This window comes from Aulonocara stuartgranti (assembly GCF_965226115.1).
Source record: "Aulonocara stuartgranti genome assembly, chromosome: 8".
NCBI lineage: Eukaryota > Metazoa > Chordata > Actinopteri > Cichliformes > Cichlidae > Aulonocara > Aulonocara stuartgranti.
In genome coordinates, this window is record NC_138959.1 from 8,352,891 (window position 1) to 8,375,196 (window position 22,306).

The 22,306-nt window shown below is 39.6% G+C and overlaps 2 protein-coding genes across 9 annotated transcripts in view; both read left to right on the plus strand.

Annotated features, from left to right (window-relative positions):
• Positions 1–11,466, plus strand: part of ttyh2 (tweety family member 2) — a 71,939-nt gene extending 60,473 nt beyond the window's left edge. For 3 of the 5 annotated variants that reach the window (XM_082544749.1, XM_082544751.1, XM_082544753.1), the window contains 9 exons: positions 2,934–3,003; positions 3,154–3,209; positions 6,597–6,689; positions 6,780–6,872; positions 7,259–7,401; positions 7,622–7,807; positions 7,904–7,982; positions 8,991–9,017; positions 10,237–11,466. In XM_082544749.1, the coding sequence (XP_082400875.1) occupies positions 2,934–3,003; positions 3,154–3,209; positions 6,597–6,689; positions 6,780–6,872; positions 7,259–7,401; positions 7,622–7,807; positions 7,904–7,982; positions 8,991–9,017; positions 10,237–10,317 (828 nt within the window). In that variant the 3' untranslated portion in view covers positions 10,318–11,466. The remainder of the gene's footprint in view (positions 1–2,933; positions 3,004–3,153; positions 3,210–6,596; positions 6,690–6,779; positions 6,873–7,258; positions 7,402–7,621; positions 7,808–7,903; positions 7,983–8,990; positions 9,018–10,236) is intronic. The other 2 variants (XM_082544750.1, XM_082544752.1) reach the window with 1 other exon arrangement.
• Positions 11,467–14,976: 3,510 nt separating this feature from the next.
• The window catches only part of kif19 (kinesin family member 19), a 40,103-nt gene continuing 32,773 nt past the window's right edge, over positions 14,977–22,306 (plus strand). For 2 of the 4 annotated variants that reach the window (XM_082544472.1, XM_082544470.1), the window contains exons 1-3: positions 14,978–15,104; positions 15,444–15,572; positions 17,205–17,285. In XM_082544472.1, coding sequence (XP_082400598.1) covers positions 15,534–15,572; positions 17,205–17,285 — 120 coding nt within the window. In that variant the 5' untranslated portion in view covers positions 14,978–15,104; positions 15,444–15,533. Of the gene's footprint in view, positions 15,573–17,204; positions 17,286–22,306 lie in introns of all 4 variants that reach the window. The other 2 variants (XM_082544471.1, XM_082544473.1) reach the window with 2 other exon arrangements.

Below are 22,306 nucleotides of genomic sequence, written 5' to 3' on the forward strand. Positions count from 1 at the left end.
CTTTAGCGGTACAACAGCTTGTTCTTATTCTTATTCTTGTGGGCCGAACCTTGTAGAGCCCAGTCTTGAAACTCTGGTGACAATTTTGTACTTTATTAAAACAGCACATACACAGATCTGTTAAAAGAGTGTAAGAGTAGCTCTATTAGAAAACCATCAATATATTTTATTATTCATTCATACACTTGGAAATGATTTTGGTCAGGTTTGAACCCCGAAACATTTTGCTAGTAGATAACAGCACTAACTACTGAACCACTGTGCTGACAGTACACTGTATACAAGACAGATACAAAGTGAAACTTTTCTCGGGGGGGTGGGGGGTGGGGGTCCAGAGTTAAAAAGATTTATACATAAATTCAATAAAAAAAATTGGCATTTTATGTGAATTAACAAAAACTCAGTGAGCTACAGTAACGTTTTCTGTAATTTTAGACATTAATTTGTCATAATTTAGGGGCCATGCTGACAGATTTCTTTAAACTTTCTAGAACAGCATTACTGATCAGGTTTTTCTGATATTTAAATATCTCAGGGTTTAAATGTGTAGTTAAACTTCTTTAGATTGACAGACAGTGGAGGTCCACTCATTTATTCCACTTAACATCAAACTGTAAAATGAGTTTGACATGAAATTGATAATATTTCTTTATGTTTCTGTAATGGTTAATTAACTGCTATACGCAAGATCTTTAAAAATGATATTTTTAATACCAGTATATAATTATAGTTAACCCTGAATTTTCTGATGTACTGTTTTGCAAAAAAATGTTTAAAAATCAGAAAACATGTTTTTTTGATTAGAATGCCAAATTAGTTATTTACTTGCAGTCCTTGACAGAAAAATTACTTTTAGCTGTTTAATTTTATGCTCAATTCATTACAGAGTTTTTTTCTGAGAAGTCCATGTGCTCAAATTTGGGTGTAAATATGTGAAATCAGTTTGCTATTAATTAATACCAAAATAAATAACAAAATAACTAATAATGAAAAATATTATTTTGACAAATTTCTGAAATGTTTTCCTTTTTTTATGACAGGTAGTCTAATAAATTCATTAAGGATCCAGTGTATAACCCTAGATGATACATTTGTGTAGATAGTCGGGATAGAAATTGGCTTTTACTGTACCTCTGTTTCTGAGAATTTATAGATAAAGTCCACCTGGGCCTTTTCTTTGCCTGGGAGTAAACATCATAAAGGCTTCGTAAAAGCAATTACATGAAGAATCTGCACTGGCTCCTCAGACATCATTTATATGTGTAAATAGGAGCTTGTGCTTATGTCGATGCAGGTGTTACTTCTTAAAGGAGATGTTTATGTGAAAGGCCCAGATTTCATGTGTGTGTGTTCCTTTATATAAATGTGATGGTTATATGCAAACTGCTTGCATAAATGTTAGGCAGACAGTTGGTGCTTGTGAGTCAGTGTGGACTTCACAGTTTTCAGTTTCTAATAACAGACTTGTAGACATCATCGTATGAAGGCATTTCATCTTTAAATGTTGATTCATTCTTTATGCTTTAATCAGGTGTCTTCTTTAAACAAATTCTTTTAGAATTTATATCAAATAGAGAAAAGCGGCAAAAGCAGTTAGAATGTGTTTATTTGTTTGCATTTTTTGATCTTTTCAGCCCTAATTCCAAAAAACAAAATTTAACATAGAGAAAGATGTGAAAGTACTCATTAATTGAAAGGTCTCTTTTGAATTTACTATTCGATTGAATTTATGCAAAAACCTCATTTATAATAAAATCACTGACAGCATTTTCAGGCACTACAGACTGAACACAGGACAGGCCAACATTCCTGTTTAGATGTAATTGTTCTACACAATTTTTCAGCTCAGCGAGCCAGCTAGCACCTATGGAGAATTTGTGCGTATGTGCAGGAACGCCACACACATGGTGACCTCTTTAACTTCCACGTACCACTGCCATCTGAAAATGTCTGAAAATCTTCGACCTCCTCCACCCCGACTGAGAGCTGAACTTGTGAAAATCGATTTGCCACTGCAGTCGCGCAGCTGTGTCCCACTTTAAATAAGAATGCATTTCATTGCCCTGCTCTAATGACGCGAAAACACCCACCACAACCACAGGAACTAACAACTGTTTAGTACATAGAATCTGGATTTATCTGAGTTTCTGATCAGCTTCATGTGTGACTGCATTTACAGGTGTGACTGACAGACCTGCAAGATAATCTTCACATCCTGTCTGTGTGCAGACTGCACTTAAATTAATGGCTGAATCCTTAGTAAATAAATGCATAATGAATACACCCCATTGGCAGAACTCCTAATTACCAACAGTGGGTAGTCAGAACTTTGCATTTTCTGAGATTCACTGTCGTCCCTTCAGGAATTCTAACAGACTTGCTCCTGAATTGCAGAGCTCGTCTCTAACAAACTAGCTCAGGTTTGCTGGGAAACACAGTTTGCTTTATCTCTTCTGTGTGGGGCTCATTAGCGTACCCCCCAGAGAAGGTTAAGCTACACGCAGTGTTTGTCCTGAGCCCCGGGGACATTTAGCATTCAGACGGCACAGTTCAGCGGAGACTGCCACTTGTCTTTTGTTATTTTTGCCAAGGCAGGTTTCTTGTTAGCACTTTGCATTGAATTGAAAAGCATTCCTGTTAAGATGTGTTAAAGGGGTACAAAAACAGCCGTATTCCCTCTACTGTGTCAAAAGGCGCTAAAAATGATAGCAATCACTATTCATGTTTCTGGAAAAATGTTTTAGTACAAAATATGTATAAATAATTGTCAAGCTGATTACTTTCATTTGACACACCACATCATTCCTTCTTTGAAATGTGAGTCGTGAATTTTTTTGTGAGTCATGAAATGTGAACCATTCAATCTTTTTTTCTGATATGTCCTTGTTTTCCACTCTCTTTCCACTCCTCTCACATCTCCTGTTTTATTTTAGGGCACGAGTGATTTCTGCATTTCCCCTGACAAATACATCATGAGTAAAACAAAGGATGTCATCAGTGCTGGTAAGTGTGGTGTGAATAATAATGATCGTTTGATGGATTCATTATGTGACATTAAATTTGTGGCCATGGCGATAATTGATATTTAGCAAGGTGAGGACAATGATGATGAAAAAACATTTTCTGCCTGCTTTTGTGTTTGTGTTTTCTCAGATATTGTTCATTACTATCTGTACTGCAACCAGACTCTCTCCAACCCCTTCCAGCAGGTAGGAAACGGGATGTGTTGCAGAGCTCCTCGCAAAAATTGCAGGTCATAAAATGTCCACACATCTAAGCCAAAAGAGTTTTGATTAACACAAAGAAATGTTCTGTAGACATTTGAAATTAAATCTTTATCCATAAATGAGGATTTATGATGTGCAGGTAAAACTGGACACTTGCTGGGTATTTTACAGATACAATTTAACGTTGTTAAATGTTGTTATTTTGGTGGCTATGCACTTGCCATCAACATTATTAGGTACACATGTTCAGCTGCTAGTTAACAGAAATGTAAGAGTCACAGGGTGACAACTCACTGCTTTTAGGCATGAAGACATGCTCAAAATGGGCTGGTGAAATTCAAACCAAGCATCAGAATGGGACAAAAAAGGCGATTTAAGTGACTTTGAACTGTGTTGTGGTTGGTTGTTGGTGCCAGATGGGCTGCTCTGATTGTTTCAAAGACTGCCGATCTTCTGGGATTTCCCCAGACAGTCATCTCAGGGGTTTGCAGAGAATGGCCCAAAAAGGAAAAAATATCATGTGAGCAGCAGCTCTCTGGGTGAAAATGGCTTGTTGATGCCAGAGGTCAGAGTAGAATGGCCAGACTGTTTCAAGCTTATAGGACAGGAACATAGCAGAAGGTATGCAGAAGAGCGTCTCTGAGTGTACAACATATTGAAGCAGATGGGCTACAGCAGCAGAAGACCACACAGGCTGTCTCTCTTGTCAGCTGATAACAAGAGTACAGTTCACACAGGTTCACCAAAACTGGAGTATAGAAGATTATAATGTTGCTTAGTCTGATGAGTCTATATTTTTGCTGTGACATTTGAATGGCGAGAACAGAATTTGACAAAAGCGACATGAAAGCATCTGTCCTGCCTTATATCATTACATAAGTTCCTACTGGTGGTGTAGCAGTGTGGATACTGTTTCCAGCAAGATAACACATCGTGTCGCAGAGCTCAAAAAATCTCAAACTGAGATTGAACATCACCAGACACCATACCTCAATCCAGTAGAGCACCTTGGTGGAACAGGAGATTTGCATCATGGATGCGCACTCAACAAATGTGCAGCAACTGTGTGACGCTATCATGTTAGTATGGAGCAAAACCTCTGAGCAGTTTCCTGCACCTTACTGAATGTGTGCCATGAAGAATTAAAGAAGTTCGAAGACTAGTAAGGTGTACCTAATAAAGTGTCCCGTGAGTGTATGTTTATTTTGAATTTAACAAATCTGTTCAAACTACCCACTGCATCAACATTCAAATAGACGCTTTGTCCTGATTTTTTTTTTTTACTTTTTTAAAGGTATTAATGAGGAAATATCAAACAGATTCATGATTAAGCCTAATATTAGTTTAATTATGGCAGGATTAATATTATATTCTTTTTTATAATCAGCCCTTAAAAGACTCCAAATTTCTCCTCAAAACTCCATCTTAGAAGTTTAAAGAAGAAACTGTTACTTATTCTTTTTTTTATTTATTAAAAAGAAACTTATCTGAATTTTTTTTTTTTATCTCAGAAATGTGAATTGTGTAAACAGCATTTAAAAGACCATTTAAATACGAGCAAGGTCATTCCTGACTCATTTAAACAGACTTAAGACAGCTGTTGTTGTGGCGATTCTAATCGATATTAATAGCTACAAAAAACAAATGTCGCTCCGTTTTAACAGCAAAATGCCTTCATGTCTTTTGAACTGTAATTTGCGATGCTCAGTCTTTGCTCATTTCTTTGCCCCTCAGGCTTCATCTTTGTCAGGCTTTCCCTTCGTCCAGCCCTGTCTGTCTGAGTTACATCCTAACTTCTAGCAGAGGAGTTATAAAACCACCAAGGATCAAAGACTGTCGCCATTATTTTTCTCTCTTTCTGTTCTTGCTTCCTTGATGCATGACAAAGCATACCTTAGTGTTACAAAACTGCCGAGACAAAGGCTATGAAATTGCACGTTAGATGAAACAACCTGGAGAATCTCTTCTCCTCCCACTCTTCTGAGGATCTGTGGAGTTACTCTTCAGGGAAGCAGTTTGTGGGTCACTTCACTGACTTCCCAGCTGACATCAGTCAGCAGTTAAGTCAATTTCTGTAAGTTCTGGTTCACCAGACCTCAGATCTTATTATCTGGCTCTTGTAGACATGCCCCGAGGAGCACACCACAAGAGCACAGCGGCAGAGGGCAGACAAGCGTCACCTTGCCTGGTAAACAAAGTCAGCGCTCTTTTCACTGTCACACAGATAGCCAACAGGTGCAAAGTTCACAAGCAAGCTGGCAGATACAGGAATTCACACTGACTGGCAAGCAAACAAGCTTCTCCCCCCTGTTTATCTTACTCTCTTAGGTGTTTGTCTCTCCGCAGTGCCCTGCGGGTCTACCTTCCTGCCCCAGCGTAACACTGCCTTTGGCATCACTCCTGTGCCAACTCTTTATCTATTTTTATCATCTCTTCTCTTTTTTTTTTACTGTCCTCCTCCATGCACTGTCTTTGTCCTATTTTTTCACTTTATTTGGCTTAGAACAAACTCACTCAAGCTAAAGTTGGGGGAAAAAAATCAATTGAAGCCAGTCGACTGTGTAGCAGAGAGCTACTGGGCCATGGACGATCGTGTAGATCGAGAAAAAATGTCAGATCAGAGGAAAGCAATTACATTTATGTATAGTTGAGGTAATTGACCACATCTTGTTTCAATTTAACACTGTGCCCCAGGCGTGGGGGTTTCCAGGCTCGTCTTGTTAGGCTGGATGACTGTGAAGATACAGATTTACTTTGAAGATATGGCAGATTAATTGATGATCATACTTGAATGTTAATTTTAAAAAAAAGGCAGGAACGATTGTGTTTCAGGTAGAACAGACTATCCCATTACTCTGGGCTGAATTTGGATGCTTATTTTGCCCCCTGCTGGTGGGAACATAGATCTGTTGTTGAGATGGGATATTGTGTCTCAAGTAACCAAAATCAAAGCATGTTAAAATGAAGTGAAGAATCTGACGTTTTGACATATAAAAATTTTATTTGTATTTATATTATCATAAGAAAAAGTTGGGTTTTTAATAAAGTTGTAAAATCTGAAATCGCTGTATAAAACAGGGGGAAACACAAACTGTGATAACACCCAATACCTCCAATGAAAATTAGATTTAGCTTAGGCCAGTCTTTTTGACCATTAACCTGGATTTTCCATTTCAATAAATCCAAACCAGATCAGTGACATAAAATCAAAGCCAATTATTATGGCATTAATGTTTTTACCTATAGTTTTTGAGGCTTTTTTTAAATTACTGTACATATTACAGTACCTCTATTACTCAGCCCAAGGCTTGCTGCATTCATATGTGTTATTTGCTTGCTGTTCATTTGCTTCTGTACTTTTGTTTGCAGCCTCTGGCCATCTTCCAGAGGTCTCTGACCACCATGCAGATCCAGATCCAGGGTCTGTTGCAGTTTGCTGTACCACTGTTTCCTACGGCTGAGGTATGGCACACAGAAACACTTTTATGCTGTAGTTTGAGAAAAAAAATAAGGGCTGAAGTGTTTTTCAATGATACGCTGACCTCTCCACAGAGAGATCTCCTGGGTATACAACATTTGCTCAACTCCTCGGAGGCCAGTCTGCACCAGCTGACCGCCCTGCTGGACTGCAGGGGGCTCAACAAGGTTTGTTCACTGCATCCTAATTGGCATTAGAGAAGCACAACTAGGTCAACTTGAGAGTAAGTGGCCATTCAGGATTTCAGAGTAAAACTGAAAGTGGAACTGAGAGCAGAGAAGATAAAAGTAATTTTAAAAACCTCTTTTGTTGTTTGCAAGTTTGTTTGCACAGTGCGGTTCATGACTGCAATGCGGTTTACGTGAATGATGTTGAAGTCCCACCGAATGTGCAAGACATAAATGAAGAAAATGATGACGCACACCGGTGCACTAAGTGCTTTTTCATCTTTGGCTCATTTTGTTCCGCTGTGTAGTCAAACATGGCAGCGAGAGTACAGATAATGAGCAAACAGTTTGGCCACATATCTGTGTTCTGCATTTGACCTCTTTAGGACTACCTGGATGCAATGGTGGGGGTGTGCTATGATGGAGTGGAGGGTGTACTGTACCTCTGCCTGTTCTCCATTCTGGCAGCCTGTGCCTTCACTGTCATGCTGTGTGCCATTCCCAGGGCATGGAGACAAATTGCCTGCAGGTCAGTACATTTTCAGGCTTGTCTGCCTGCTTGAGCGCCCTCATTTTCTCATTCTGCACCATTCTCTATGTACATCCCGGTGTACCGTCTAAGCCAGCACATACCAAAGAATACTGTAATTTGAAGTTTTGTTTCCATCAGGCGTCATTCACACCGTACCCAAGAAATGCAATATCGTAAACCTTTCCTCTGATGCTCCTTTCCTAATTTTTCACTGAAGGGAACAAGATTACGATGACATGGATGAGGAGGACCCGTTCAACCCACGGGCAAGGAGATTAGGGTCTCAGAACCCTGACCACACCAACATGCACAGCTTCTGCAGCTACAGCAGCAGCATGGGCAGCCAGACCAGCCTGCACCCGCCCGCCCCGGCTGTCTCCAATGCCCCAATGTCTGAGTACATGTGAGTCAAAAAAAAAAACAACTTGGGGGGGGGGGCGGAAAGTGACATCAGAAATTTGAGCCATATCCGAGTCACTTGTCTCATTTTTTTCTGCAGGAACCACACAGCTCTTTTCGGGGGAAATCCACGGTATGAGAATGTGCCTCTGATAGGACGAGGCTCTCCACCCCCATCGGTGCGTTGGGTCCCAGAGGCCAAGTCCTTCCTATGATGTCATTTCTTTCTCAGTTAAACTCAGGAAGTGGTTTTCTTAGAAATAACAGCTTATTATTTCTTTCATTTTTTTAACTTGGTGACTCAGCTAACCTCCTTTGTTACATTTTACATTCACGTCACTTACATTTTAGTTCCGATTAAATCCACTCTTTTTAAAGGTTCTTTATAGTATTTAACCAGATACTCATGTGTTTTACACTGTGGCTTTTATTTTCTGCTGTGAACAACATACAGGAGGCTGGCTTACAGTGCCAAAGCAAGGAGAGGAGAAGTAATTTAGTTAATATTTAATATGAACAGAACATCATTTAGCCTCTCTCAGGCCTCTCTCTCGGGATAAGGTGACACAGGCCGTAACCCATAAACTCTTTCACTGTCAACACACGAGTTTTTCTTCCTCACTGAATTAACTCAGCACCCTGCTGGGCCTCTAGTCTCCTGTTATATCACAGAGATAAAAATAGAAACATTTTAAATGAAGTTTTCATTCAGCACACGCTCCTAATAGCATGCTGTACACCATTTTACAGATCTCTAATCTGGATTTTGCTTACAGTTATAGGAAAGAAATAAGTTTTTATCCTTTTTCCTGCTCAGATGTTTTATTAAAGATTGCTTATATGTTTAGAATCTAAATTGAACCAAATTTATACATGTGTTACTGCAGTTTTAATGTATGTAATTCTTTTTAAGTTAGCCATCATTATCATTAACCTTCAACCTTTAATTCCAGCTAAAGTACCAACTAAACATGTGATATGCTCTGTCTTTTGACTCTTTAATACAACCAAATAATATGCATGTTAATTTCTTCCTCATGGCTATAACTGTACAGAATCATGCAGTCATCTTCGGCTAACAGCTTCTTTTATATATTTTTTGTTTGTTTGTTTGTTTGTTTGTCATGTGTATGTTTGTTTGTATCTTTCATTTCTATATTCCCTCTTTTTTTAATCAACTTTTGGAGATATACTCTCAGCAGTATAGAAATCGAGTAAGTCTTTTCTTCTCTCTCTGTCAGGAATAAAGTCCCTCACTTGTCCCTCTGTTCCATCTCCTATCATTTCTCCTTCACCTCACATTATCTCGTCTCCTGTGCAGTTCTCCTGTTTAGCATGACTTTTAATCTGCAACCTATTGTCCCCGTCGCAGATAGGTTCACTTAGCAAGGGTATTTCAGCCCCTGGTGTTCACAGGGTGGTACGGTAGTTGCGTCTCTGGGTACTTTCACAGTCAGCTCCTATGTGCATGCAGTCTTTCTCCGGTCATTTCGTTTTACACCTAGCACTGACACAAAAGTGTTAGCAGTAGGGATTCTGTGCACTGCAATAAAATGGATTTTACCTGGAAAGTGTTTCATACTTTATGCTATGTGTGTATTTAATGAATAAAGGATTGGCCTTTTAAAACAAACTATAGGTGATATCTAAAATATTTTACCCTGCCATGGTCTGTTATGATTTAAATGAATACTCCACTGAAACTTTGTCTTAGAAACTAATATTCAACCACTGTAGGAATGAAATCTGGCATTTAAAAGTTTGCATACTCTCCAACACAGAATTTTTGTTGATATACTAGCCAGTAGTCTTTATATACGCATACGTTCGCCAGCCATACGCTCACCTATTCCACTGCTAACACAAATACCTAGTCATCCAATCACATGGCAGCAACCCAAGATATTTAGGCATGTAAAAATAGTCAAGATGACCTGCTGAAGTTCAAACTGAGCATCCATCAGAATGGGGAAGAAAGGTGATTTAATTGACTTTAAATGTGATTTGAAAAAATTATGAACCCTCCTATTAAAGCAAAAATTACAGCCGGTCTGAAAGCAAAAGGTGCTCCAACCCAGAACTAGATAGGTGTAACTAATAAACTGTCTAGCGTGTAGCTATACTATAAACATGTACTATATATTCATTCTTCTGTAGTTTCACTTCACCTGTTTTTTTAACCTGATCATCCATGCTTTCCCTGCTTTAAGTCCCACTAGGGGAGTCGAGAGCCTCAAACATTTCTCATGTCAGTGCCACAGTAGAGTGAATTTGATACATTAAGATAGATATTCAGTGGACTGTTCCTTTAAGCCCATTTTCCCTACTTTCTTCCATTACAAATGAGTTTTACATGTTTACATCACCACAATCTAATACAACAGACTTGTAATATTCTCTATATATGTCTCTGTGTTGGTGTTTTGTCTATAGTACTCTCCCACTATGAGGGCCACCTACCTGTCCATGACCGAAGAACAGAGGAGACACTTTGGAAATGACTTCCAAGCATAGACTTCCCTGTTTGCCCAAGGAGAGAAGCAGCATCGCATACCATCTACAAGACAGCAACATGCAGCTGATAGAAGACTCACAGAGGAAACTGTGTGGCTTCACGTCAGTCAGGACTCCAGCGTGTGGAGTCTAATGATAATGGAACAATATCTGTAATCTTCTCTCTGTTCTTTTAGCTCATTCATGACATTTCTATCCTTTCTTGGAGAACGTGCTAGACGTTTCCAAGAAGTGCTGTCAAACTTAACAAGCTCTTAATCTGTTTTGTCCTTTGATACCCTCACACGCTCTTTTAAACATATAAAAAAACCACACAAAAAAAGTTGTTTCCCAATAATGTAAAAAAGAAAGTTTAAATTCAGTTGAGATCTCTCTCTCTGCCTTTGAAATGGAGATGTGTACTAATTTTGACATCTTATATTTGAGTCTCCAAAGATAAAAGATGTGAACGCGATAGCTCATGCATCGTTATTTTCTATGTAGTGTGCTCCATGCGTGATATTCGTGAAGCACAGAGCCAGCACTGGCAGCACACAGCAGGAGTTTGTGGAGCAGTATAATTTATTTGCAGTCTCACACACACACACAAACACGCCTGCTAGTGAAGCTTTAGGAGTCTACAGAGACGAGACTACCTTGAGACCATGGCTTCTGTAAATAAGTTGTAAAATAACAGATTGTTGTCTTATTCTGTTTTATGTTTAAACTGTGCGCCATTTTTATATACTTTTTCTAGTTCTGTCCAGCAATACATAGGACCACTATTTTTTTGTATTTTCTAATGGGCCATTAATTCATACTCCCTGTATATCTAATCCAACTAATCCAATAAAGTCGTCATTCCTATTGTGATTCGGGAAGCTGTGCTGCTCTCTGATTAATGAATCCAGGTAATTACTTTCACCATAGCAAACAATCCAAACAATACATGTTTGTACCGACTAACGATGACTTTCTGTGTGGATTGGATATATGCCGTGTCATTAATACGTTTTGTGTGTTTGTTTCAGCATGTTGCACTGTACAGGCACAGAGAGTGGTGCTTAATTTTGTTTGTGTGTGTGTGTGTGTGTGTGTGTGCGTGTGTGTGTATGTGTACGCAAACTTCAGGGTCTAATCGTAAATTGAATAAACCAGCTTTGAGTACAACGCGATGAGTCTTAATTTTGTTTTTGAGTGTTCGTGCCTGAGATCATTAAGATCTCCCTGTGCATTTAACTGAAACATATCCACATGCAATTAGTGTATCATGAACTAGTGATTCCTAGAGTATTTTTAAAGACTGCTGAAAATATGTACAATTCTTCCCAAGTAAAGGATGAAGAGGCAGGGACCAGGGTTCATTTGTACTCAGTGATGAAATTATTCGATTTTGGTTTTTTGAGGTCAGATGTGAAGGTTTCTATGAGCACATGGCTATCCCATTTTTAGTGAGCTCTATATATTTAGTTTTACATATTTGTCACAAATCTAAATGTTTCATATCATCAACATTATGAATTTATTTATGAAATCCTGTTAGATTTACACCAGTTTGTGGCTGTTGCCGGGGTTCGCTTGAGCCCCAAAGCCTTAAAAAGGTCTTTGTAACCCTGTGACATTATTTCTCATCTTTTCTTGAGTTTCTTTAGATCACGGCCTGATTCGTTGCTTTTTAAGATCTTTTAGCCTACTTCATTCTGTCAAACAGGTCCTTTTTTATTTTATTTTACTGTTGTTTAGCAGGTCTGGCAGTAATCAGGGCTGAGTGTAGCTCATGAAATTGAAATCAGCTTTAGAAAAAGTGTGATAAAACACACTTAATTTGTCATTTAACAAATCGGATTCTTGTTGGCAAAGGTGGCTCAACCAGTTATAAGGGTCAGGGCGAAATCACTTTTTCTCACAGGTAGGTTTAGATAGCATTTTTCTGTTAATGAATCAAATAATCATTTAAAAATACATTTTGTATTTACTCATGTTGTCTTTATCCAATATTAAAATTAGTTTTATGATTTGAAACATAAGGGACAGGATACTTTTTCACAGCACTGCAAGACTGAAGATATTTTTACCCAATAACCTAGAATTCAGATTTAGGAGGAAATATCCCACAAATATCAGAGAGGATAAAATGACGATGGAAATGACGAAACAATGACATTTTATATCCCAAAGATCAGGTCTAGAGAAGTCCTAACTGCTTGGTGGAAGTATACAATGGGATCTAAAGGGTAATTCTAGTTTAAAATATCCCTGTTACCTTCTTTTGGTTTGGTTTATTTGTTTGTTTTTAAAGACTATAGGTTACTTAGGTTGTTTAGAAAAGTAAAAATTATGAAAGTAAAAACAACTTACTTTAGTAGGTAATTTATGTTCCCCTTTCTGCTCATTTTCCGGCTTTTCCCCCCCAGCATTAAGCCGCTTGAAATTGATTGTCTAAAATAGTAATTGCACAATTTCTACAGCAGATGTCAGGAGAGTGCAGCGGACACGGTATCTCAGTAAATATTATAGAAGTTTAGTGTTTTAAAGATCTAAAGTTTTTTTCACTACCGATCATTTTCTAAATACGCTCTGTGGTCGTAAAAACAGCTTATGTTATTATATTTTTAAACTGCCTTTTCCCTTTCCCCCTTTTATGTATTTGTTGTCTTGAAACGGTCTTGAAACGGTATGGGTTTTTTTTGTTGTTGTTTTTTTTGTGTCCCGTTTGGATCTTTAGCCATCAGAATTGTTGTCTTAAGGCCAAGAAAGATGCCAAGCGGATTTATTTTACCAAGTGGATCATCATGGCCTTGCCATATTGGTCCATTTGATTGACCTTTATTATAATTATGAATTAATTTTATTCTCGGTTGCTACAAACGGGACAGACATGACTGGGGGATAGGACAGGGAGAAAGAATGAAAGAAAGAGAGGGAGAGAAAGAAAAACAGAGGGGAGAAGAGACGGTGAGAAGGGGGGGAAGAAAGAAAAAAACAAACAAAAAAAAAACTGGGGTCTGGGATGCGGGGCCTCCCTGCTACTGCAGATAAGGAGGTGGTCTGCTTGCCTCCACCCCAGAGAGAAGGGTTACATCTCCTGGGCCTAGGTGCGGCTTGCCCCTCTGAGGGCGGGGGTACCTGGACCTGGGATATAGAGTATGTTTGGGGAGTGCGACTGTCTGTGCAGTGTCTATTTGTGTCTGTCTACACGTTGGGTGAGTGCCGAGTATTTGGTTGTGCATATGGGGTGGGAATGCACGTTTGTGTCCGCGTGCGCCTGTTCGTCTGTGTCTATATGTCAGGTGGGGTCTTAGACTCAACCTCTCTGGGTACAGCTCAGGCCCTCTAAAGTACGGAGGCCTATCTCCCCTCACCACACTCCCTGCCAGTGTTTGATGCCCTCAGACGTTGGTGTGTTGGTGGTCCTTGTTGTCTGGGGCTGGGCGCTCATGTATGTACCGGCTCACTCCTGGTGGCTGATTGGCAGGGCCGGGCGCCTGTGGCCCGGCTGGGCTCCTTCCGGGGGGTGGGATGCCCTCAGGCCTCTGGCCTCTGGGCCTGAAGCTCGGTCCTCTGGCACAGCTGGCTGCCGGCAGAGCCCGCGGGCACGTCACTGCAACCCCCTCTGGCCTCTGCTCCGTAGCTGCAGGGTGACCTCTCGTTTGGGGCTCTACTCAGCTCTTCCCAGGAGGGTGGCACGGTTCCCCCCCTTTGGTGGTCCTCCTCGGGTCCTTGTACTCTGGGGCCTCTGGATATCTGGGGCCTGGATCTCCTCCATACCCGCTTCATACCCTGGTGGACGGGGCTATGGCTCCCCACACTCCCTAGCAGATCGTTACATGGAGAAACCTTTGGAATACAAGCATGCTGATCCACACAGGTATGCACACAGGTGTACACACGGGTGTTCACAGACGCGGACTACACCTTTCTTGGCTGCTGCCTCAAAGCACATTGTGCGCTGTCTATCTTGCGTGCTGCACAATATCGTTTATTATTTAGTATCTACTGTTATCTACTGCTAGCTAGTTTATTGTGATGGTGCTGGGGTTTTTTTTATTATGTTGCTCTTCGTTGTTTGCTTTCTCTTCTGTTTTTTTTTCTCCATACAGGTGAAACGGTATGTCTTGAAACGGTAATTGCATAACATTTCCACCAGATGTCAGCAAAGTGACACAGAAAAAGACATTTAAAAAAGGTTACCATTTTCCAACTATTCGCGTCCGTAAAATGTGTGATATTAGGATCACAGATCTATCTGAATGCACAATAACTGGTTTGGATAAACGCATACAGCCATTTAAAAATATTCACCATTGTTTTAAAGGTGTTTTAGAAACTCTCCAAAAGATTTATTTTAAAAATACTTAATAATAAAGGCACATCCAGTCCAATAACTGATAAATGCTCGTTTAAATGTGACTTTTTGTCTACTTTATTGTCCTTTTGAAATTCAGAAGCGTTATAAAATGTTAATATGACCCAGGTTGCTATGAAGCACTTTTACAAGGTACAGAGGGTTATGTTTGTATTTCCTTTACAATCATTGTGTAGCCTAGGATAGGAAAACTGGGAGTACACATGCCATGCCATATTATTTATTTATTTATTTATTCACCCAAAGCAATGAAAACCCGGACTAGAGGGTTTTATTTTATAATCGGATGTACTGGTGTTTACAGTAGCTGATTTGATATTGCCGGTGTTCCGCGAATCTCCAGGGACAACACAGCACGCGCGAACGCAGACGCGCGCGCGCGTAAACACAGGACACGGAGCGGAGAGGAGCGAGGACAGACACAGAGAAGTGCGAGTAGCAGGTGAGCTGTTGCTGGTGCTGCTGTTACCTGCCGCTACCTTTAACTCTTTGTCTGGCTAAATTATTCCCGTGTTTCCCGACCCGCTGCGTGGAAGATACCCACCGACGCGCTCTCGAGGACACAAAGAGGAAGCGAGTGAGAGAGTAGAGTCGGTCGGTAGTTGTAGGAAAGCTAATGTCGTTGAGTAAAAACGACTCGAAGAGATTGTTAGCTCGCCAGTCGCGCTTGTTACTACGGACAAGCTACAGCCAGTGAGCATTAAAGGCAGAACCCGGGTATATTAGTAGATGTTAGGTGTGTGCGGTGTGCTGCAGGTGCTTTTTTTTTCTTAAAGAGTAGGTGGCATGCAGGTAGCGACGGGGAGCGGGATGGTCCAGTGCCCCGTTTTCTGTTGATGCTCGCTATCCTTCAGGCTGACCGAAAGTGAACATGAAGGACACCGGAGAGTCAAAGGACCACCAGCTAACTGTGAGTTTCAACCTATGCTTTTTTTAATGATATTTTTTTATTGAGCTCTAACACCTTTATTAACTTTGTCAAATGAGTTCGCTCTGTTGGTGAGTAGTAGAAAACCATCACCATTTAATACAAACAAGCTCATAAATTTTCTGCCAGTTAACTGAACACTCGGTGATCACTTCATTAGAGTACACCTGTAGGCTGCAGTCCTGTGAAGTTTGCCTAAAAATGCCTGTATTTTTTGTTGAATGGCATATGCACTAAAAGGTGGCTTCACACTGGATACCAAATACCACCTTTTATATATAAAAAAAGCAAACAAACAAACAAAAAAACCCCATCCTATTCACCCCTAAGTGAGCTCGGCATTAAAACATATAATTTAATTAAACTAAAATATATTAGCGGCATCATGGAGTTAGCCTAAGCATAGTTTATTTTTAGGTTCTTGTTCTTCTTTCTAGTGGTTTCTTCTTGAATTCCTAACCATTTAAGCTGATGGCGTTTATAGTGAATGTTCAATTTTCTTTTATACCACCTGCATTGCAGCCCTTACCTGAATTATTGAAGTGGCTGTTTCAGTTGCCCGGCCTCTCTTGTCCCCCATGTAATACACCTTCTACATGGTGCTGATAGAGAGAGGACCTTCTTATTTCTATTTGTTGCCTAGGTGAATCCAAGGTGGATCCACATCCACTATAAAAGCCCTTATATACATGAACGTCATAGCACATTTGTTTGAATGCATATGAATGCAGCTCATGTGCCACCCCTGTGGATCTAACACACTGCTGGTATTGCTACACTCTGTTTTCATCCTGTTTTAATTCAGTCAGAGCTTTTCTGCTGATCTCTAAATCATGCAGACAGATTTAGACTAACAGTAGGAGTCTGAATGTGCATAATGCTGTCGTATTACAATGCTCCACTCATTAAGCTGTTATGTGTCTGCCAAGTGCCATCCAGTATTCATAATTTAGACTCTAAAACGACAGCTCTGCATTTAAAGTGATATTTTGAGTTTCCAGTTTACCTACCCTGGTTGAATTGGGGTTGTGAGAGAGAAAAGACTTAAAAGTTAGAAGATCCTGCATTTTTCCTAATTATTAAGTTAAATGGTGAAAAAAATGTGTTTGACATTTGAAAGATTACTCATGCAATTTATGTGTTTCATTTTCATGAATTTGGGTTATTACTAGGATACATCTTTTACAACTCCCTTAATGCAATATAGCAGTGTATCATAGTTCCCCTTCCTACTTATATTCGCACATCTTTATTATTCTAAGTCACATTTCATCTTGAGGGATTCTTTTTTTTATCCTGCACAAAGCCAATCCTGAGCCGTATTGAACATTACTCACCTGCTTTCTTCATTCCCAAAACCATTGTAATGTTCAAAATCAGCACAGCGTGCGCTGCATCTGATATATGAGCCAGTTTTTTTTCTTATAAAATGCTTTTCTGTTGAAGCACTCTAACAAGTGACATTAAAGCATTTGTAAAAATTCAGTTGAAACTACAGATAAAACCTTAGACATGTTGTCTTATGTGCTGTCAGTGTCATTTTCTTAGATATGATGTCATGAAACCGAACATATCCAAGTTGATTACATTCAGAGTTTGCTCTGTTTGCTGCAGGTTGCCTTGAGAATCCGACCCCTCAGCGATGCTGAGCAGGAGGAGGGGGCTACAATCGTGGCCCACAGAGTGGACGACCAGGTGAGACATTGGTCTTTTAATTTTTCATTCTGCATGTGAGTGAGTGATGGGGTGGCTTTGTGTGAAAGAGGGATACTGTGTTCCTTCCTGCTTGTCATGAGACTGCACAAATAAGGTGCCTACAGGGACCTTTGCAACATCAGCATCTCTTTAAAAAAAACAAAAAAACAACCTAATTTATAAAGCATACATCATAATGCATATGTATATGAATGCTGCAAGATTCAGACTCAAGTAATAAAAAGCTCCTTAAAGGTCTTAGACTATGTGCTTCATATATTTTAAAATTTTCACCTTTAAGATTTATTTAAAAAAAACATTACACGTGCGGTTTTAATGTCACTTGCTGTAGTTATAAGGACTGTGACACTAACAAGCACTAACCCAATAACATAATTAAAATCAACTTGTACTGGTCTGTCAGCAACTTCAAAGTAGCTTCATCAAGTCATACATTGTAAATACTGACATATGCTTGTCGGAAAGAGAAACAGGGGTTAGTTTTAGAAAGTAATGCATACAAAGGTTAATGGTAACTGTGAGTGTGTGCTTTGCACTAAGTCATGTATACGCACCACACCAAGTCGTCTTGTAGATTTAAAAAAAAATAGTTGGTGTATTGTTCTGCTTTTTGTTGTACAAATTAAATCAGGTACACATGTTTTAACAGAAGTGTGGTGCAGTTTCCCTCTGGTATCTTTTAAGTCCAGAAAAAAGTATCTCTGAAGTCCAGTAGTGCCCACACAGTTGTAACATAAAGACTGTGCCGCTCCAATTACTGAGGTCTTGAAAAGGTCATAAAAAGCATTGATTTTGATTTTCATAATGGTGCAAGAACTTTGTGACGTGAATGGCAACAGAGAGACGCCTAGGGCAGCAAGTAGTAATTATTTCTATTTCTGAATCTGTCTGATGCTTATGAAGTATTTTTCAGCCACCTAGTCATTGGAAATGAGTAGTTCACCAATTAGCAGTGCACTTCTTCTGTAGTGTCAGACAAATGGACAATGGACAAATGCTTATGCCTATTTTTATTCCACTAATACTTTTATCTTGCTAACTTAGCGCCTACATTAACCATGATGCAATTTGACAAACAGTTTAATTGGAAAGTCTTTTTCTGTTTTGCTGTTTCTATAATTTGAATTTCTTTGGCTTTTACTGTTGGTCTGACAAAACAACACATCTGGCTTTAATATGAAAACAGCCAGTACCGGCAGCCTCATGCTTGGTTCTATTTGTTTCCACTGTGGTCTTGTTTCAGTTTTCCACCAACTTGTTTGACATTACTTTCCAACTTATTTGACAAATAAGCAGCTTTGAATGGAGCTATTACACTAATTGTGTTTTCCATTAGAGTAAACCATGACGAGAATGACTCAGAATGAACAGAATGTAGATTGACTATCATGGCCATAGCTGTTCCCCATAGCAATGAGTTTTAGGCATATTTCATAAACTACAACCAAAACTTGATTTTTCTATTCATTTATTCTGGCAGTGGAATAGAAAAAGAAACTGGACTTAGTTTGCCGTCATAGACCAGGTGGCCTTTTTCCCAATGAGCATAGTATTTAATGAGGTTGCTACCATGTGACCTTTCATATGAGAAGGACACATTGCGTGTGCAAGTCCCTTGAGGACCATTTTCACCATTACGCCTCACATTTGAGCAGGTCCCTCTTCGAGATCATTTAGTAGATTGTGCAGTGGTGATGACGGTAGTGCAAACGATAATGAACATCGTGACTGGGAACCTGCTGAGGTGTCTCCTCACGTAGTGTAGGCTGATTGAGGCATTTGTAGGCCTGCTGGTGGTGGGAAGCTTCTCTTAACCAAGACAAGAAAATTAACAGTAGCAACAGATGACTCACCACAGTAAAACAGTGAGAAGTGTTTGTGGAGAATGTTATATTCAATAAAGGGTATGATTAGTGTTTTTTCATGCTGTTGAGGGAATTTGCTAGAAACTCATTATCCACGACGCTGGTATATCACTTGTTTTTCTTAACGTAAGTAATTTAATCACAGCTTAAGGACAACATCAGCACCAGTCTGGCATGACATCATTAAAATTGGCTTGGACTCAGGGGATTAGTGCATAACACCAGGAAGGTAGATATGGTGCTGACACAGCCACTATAATAAGGCTCAACCAAACCTCAGCTAGAAAAAAATGTTTCCTCTTCAGCTTGACTCAGTGTGTTGATTTCACTCCTGAATACCACAGTACATAGTTTATTATATCTGAAAGTGCTGATGTGTGGCGTCTTTGAGGTTATGTCAGGTTCACTTGTACACGTTCACAACAAAGGATTAGTGGAGCTTACGCTACACACTTGTTATCGAGACAGTGGGATTGTTGGGATCTGTTTTTTTACCTGTGGGCTTACCTGGGCTGCCTTGACATGAATGGAGGGGATATTGTGAGATAAGGTCACATCCTCACAGTGGATGTGGTGGGATTATATTGCACGACAGGGCTGAATCTGTTTACCTGTAGCTGTCACTCCTGTGGTAGTCATCACATACAGAGAAATAAAGAGTGATGTCTACACTACATCTTAAATCCTTTATAGACAGCATATTTTTGCAAGCAAACAAGACAGTGCATATGTTACTTTGTTGGTAAGATGGTAAACATATGGCCCAACGGTAGTGCTCAGACAGATTAGCAGAGGGCTGGTGGCTGACTCGACGGACTGGACCAGAGTACCCAGATCTGGCTGTCCTGGCAGAAAGCAGACAACTTGGAAGCTGGCTAAGCCTGTGGAGATGAGCTCATTGGATGAGTTTTAGCTCAGGTTAAGCCTTGTGCCACCTGCTCTTTTTCTCTCTCAGGCTTACTCTTCCCCCAGAGACAGCCTGTAGGGATCTTCATGGATCTTCAGAAAAGTAGTGGTAATTTATCTGACTGTACTGTACCATCACACCATCACTGCCTGACACAATGGTCATTGGGAAACAAAGAAACCTTGAATTATTAAGACTGGCTACTTTCAGCTCTTTCACAAGGGATCAGTATAGCAGGCTTCTCCACACATTTGATCTTGAACTTTAACTTTACCTTCCTGATGCAGCCTCCTCTGGGAGGATTTATGTCTGCTCCCGGGACTGTTCCAGATAGCTTTCGTTTGTTAGGTAAATGTGTAAACCACTACATTATGGGACCACTGAACTAATGCAACCGGTGTAGCCTCTAACACTATGGACATTGAGAATCAAAGAAACGTTGAACTGTTGAGGGAAAAACTAAATAGCCTAATTCAACTTAAAAACAATAATTTGGCATAATTTTTACTTCTAAAGAGACTATTCGGCATATCTGACAATTGGACATAATTGTTACTTCTAAAGAGAATGAGAAACAATTTCAAAAAACTAACCTAACAAACAAGCCTAGGTGTATTCGTCTTTGCTAATGATGATATAACACAAAAAAGATAACAGCTCTTGCCACAGATGATAATATAATTCCTATGGTCTGCAAATATTTTGTTTTTTCAGACAGGTTCTGGTGAGTAGCAAAAAATAATGTAACACATCAACTTTTAAATGCTGTTGGAAACCAGCTTTTAGAGTGCCATGTGCTCTCTATTTTTAAAAAAATATTTGTGCTTCAGATTTCTAATCAATAGTTATTGACATTCACATACTGAACATCACTAAGAAGAAACTGAACCTGCAGCAGACAGTATTTCCATTACCATCTTAATGTAATATACAAACAGAGGTGAGAGGTCAGTCCTTAAGAGGCTAGCACTAAGGCCATGTTTACCCCATAAGGTCTAAAGATGGTCACTCAGCCTTGTGAACATAATTACTTAGGACATTTTCACTTAACAAAGTCTGATGTGACATTTTAATGGTTAAACTAAAGTGGTAGGTAGAGTCATTGAAAATACATTTAATTAGGGATGGGTATCGTTTAGGTTTTATCCGATATCGGTGCCAAACCGGTACTTTTGAAACGGTGCCGGTGCTTAAACGGTGCTCAAACCGGTGCTCAAACCAGTGCTTAAAGAATGGAGAACACAAAATTGGTCCTAAAACCTCTCATGTTCAGCTGTTTTTTTTTGTAAAAAGATAACAATGTTAGCCTTTTCTGCAGCTATAGGGCATATATGGTATCACTCTTGGCTGGAAGCAGTGCTTAAACAATGGAAAAAACACAAACTTTGTCCAAAAACCTCTCATGTTTAGCTGTTTTCCACTTTTTCTTTGGTCATTTTAGTCTTTTTGGCCAAGGTGAAGGGAGTATCTGCCATCAAACAAGAAGACAGCTGCATGTAACTACGACGGTGTTTGCTAGTTCACCTTACATGCATTAATTTAATAACGTGGTTAGCCTACTCAGCGTAAATTACACACGAACAACATTAAGCTACTCACGCAGAGAAGAACGGCTGCTGCTGCCATCATCATCCGTCATCATCAAAAAAAAAAAGAAACAACGAAAATCAGCAAGCTGAGGAACCCATTTCAGTTGAAGTTGAGATGAAGGGTGTCTTGCAGCCTCTAAATAAACAGGTGGGATAACACATGCTGTTAAGTGATCAGGGATCACCACCTATGATGTGTCCTTGTCCGAGAAGAGAGAGTAATACGTAGCACTTAGCTAGCTTGCCTATAATAGTTTAGACATTTGTCAGACACAGGAGTGGAGACATTCGCTCTGGTGCTTTGTTCAATACAACCTAAAAGTGACCATACCATACTAGGTGTCCTCAGCACTACATTTCATTGAACATGGGAATCTCAGTCAAAGCCTTATTTCTGTGCCTGTGTCCGAATTCAAGCACTGCAAAGGAGGCATCACCCTGTGGCTCTCTTCAGCAATTCCACTTTACAAGCTGATTATTTTTACAGAGTAAATTAAGAAAAACCTTTTGCACAGATCCCTTATAAATGTGCAGTTTATATAAAAACTGAATCCATTTTCAAAGGCAGAGCCAGAAAAGGAATATCAGGAACATTAGTACATAAATTTATATACATGTATGTAAAAATATCTTTTAGTA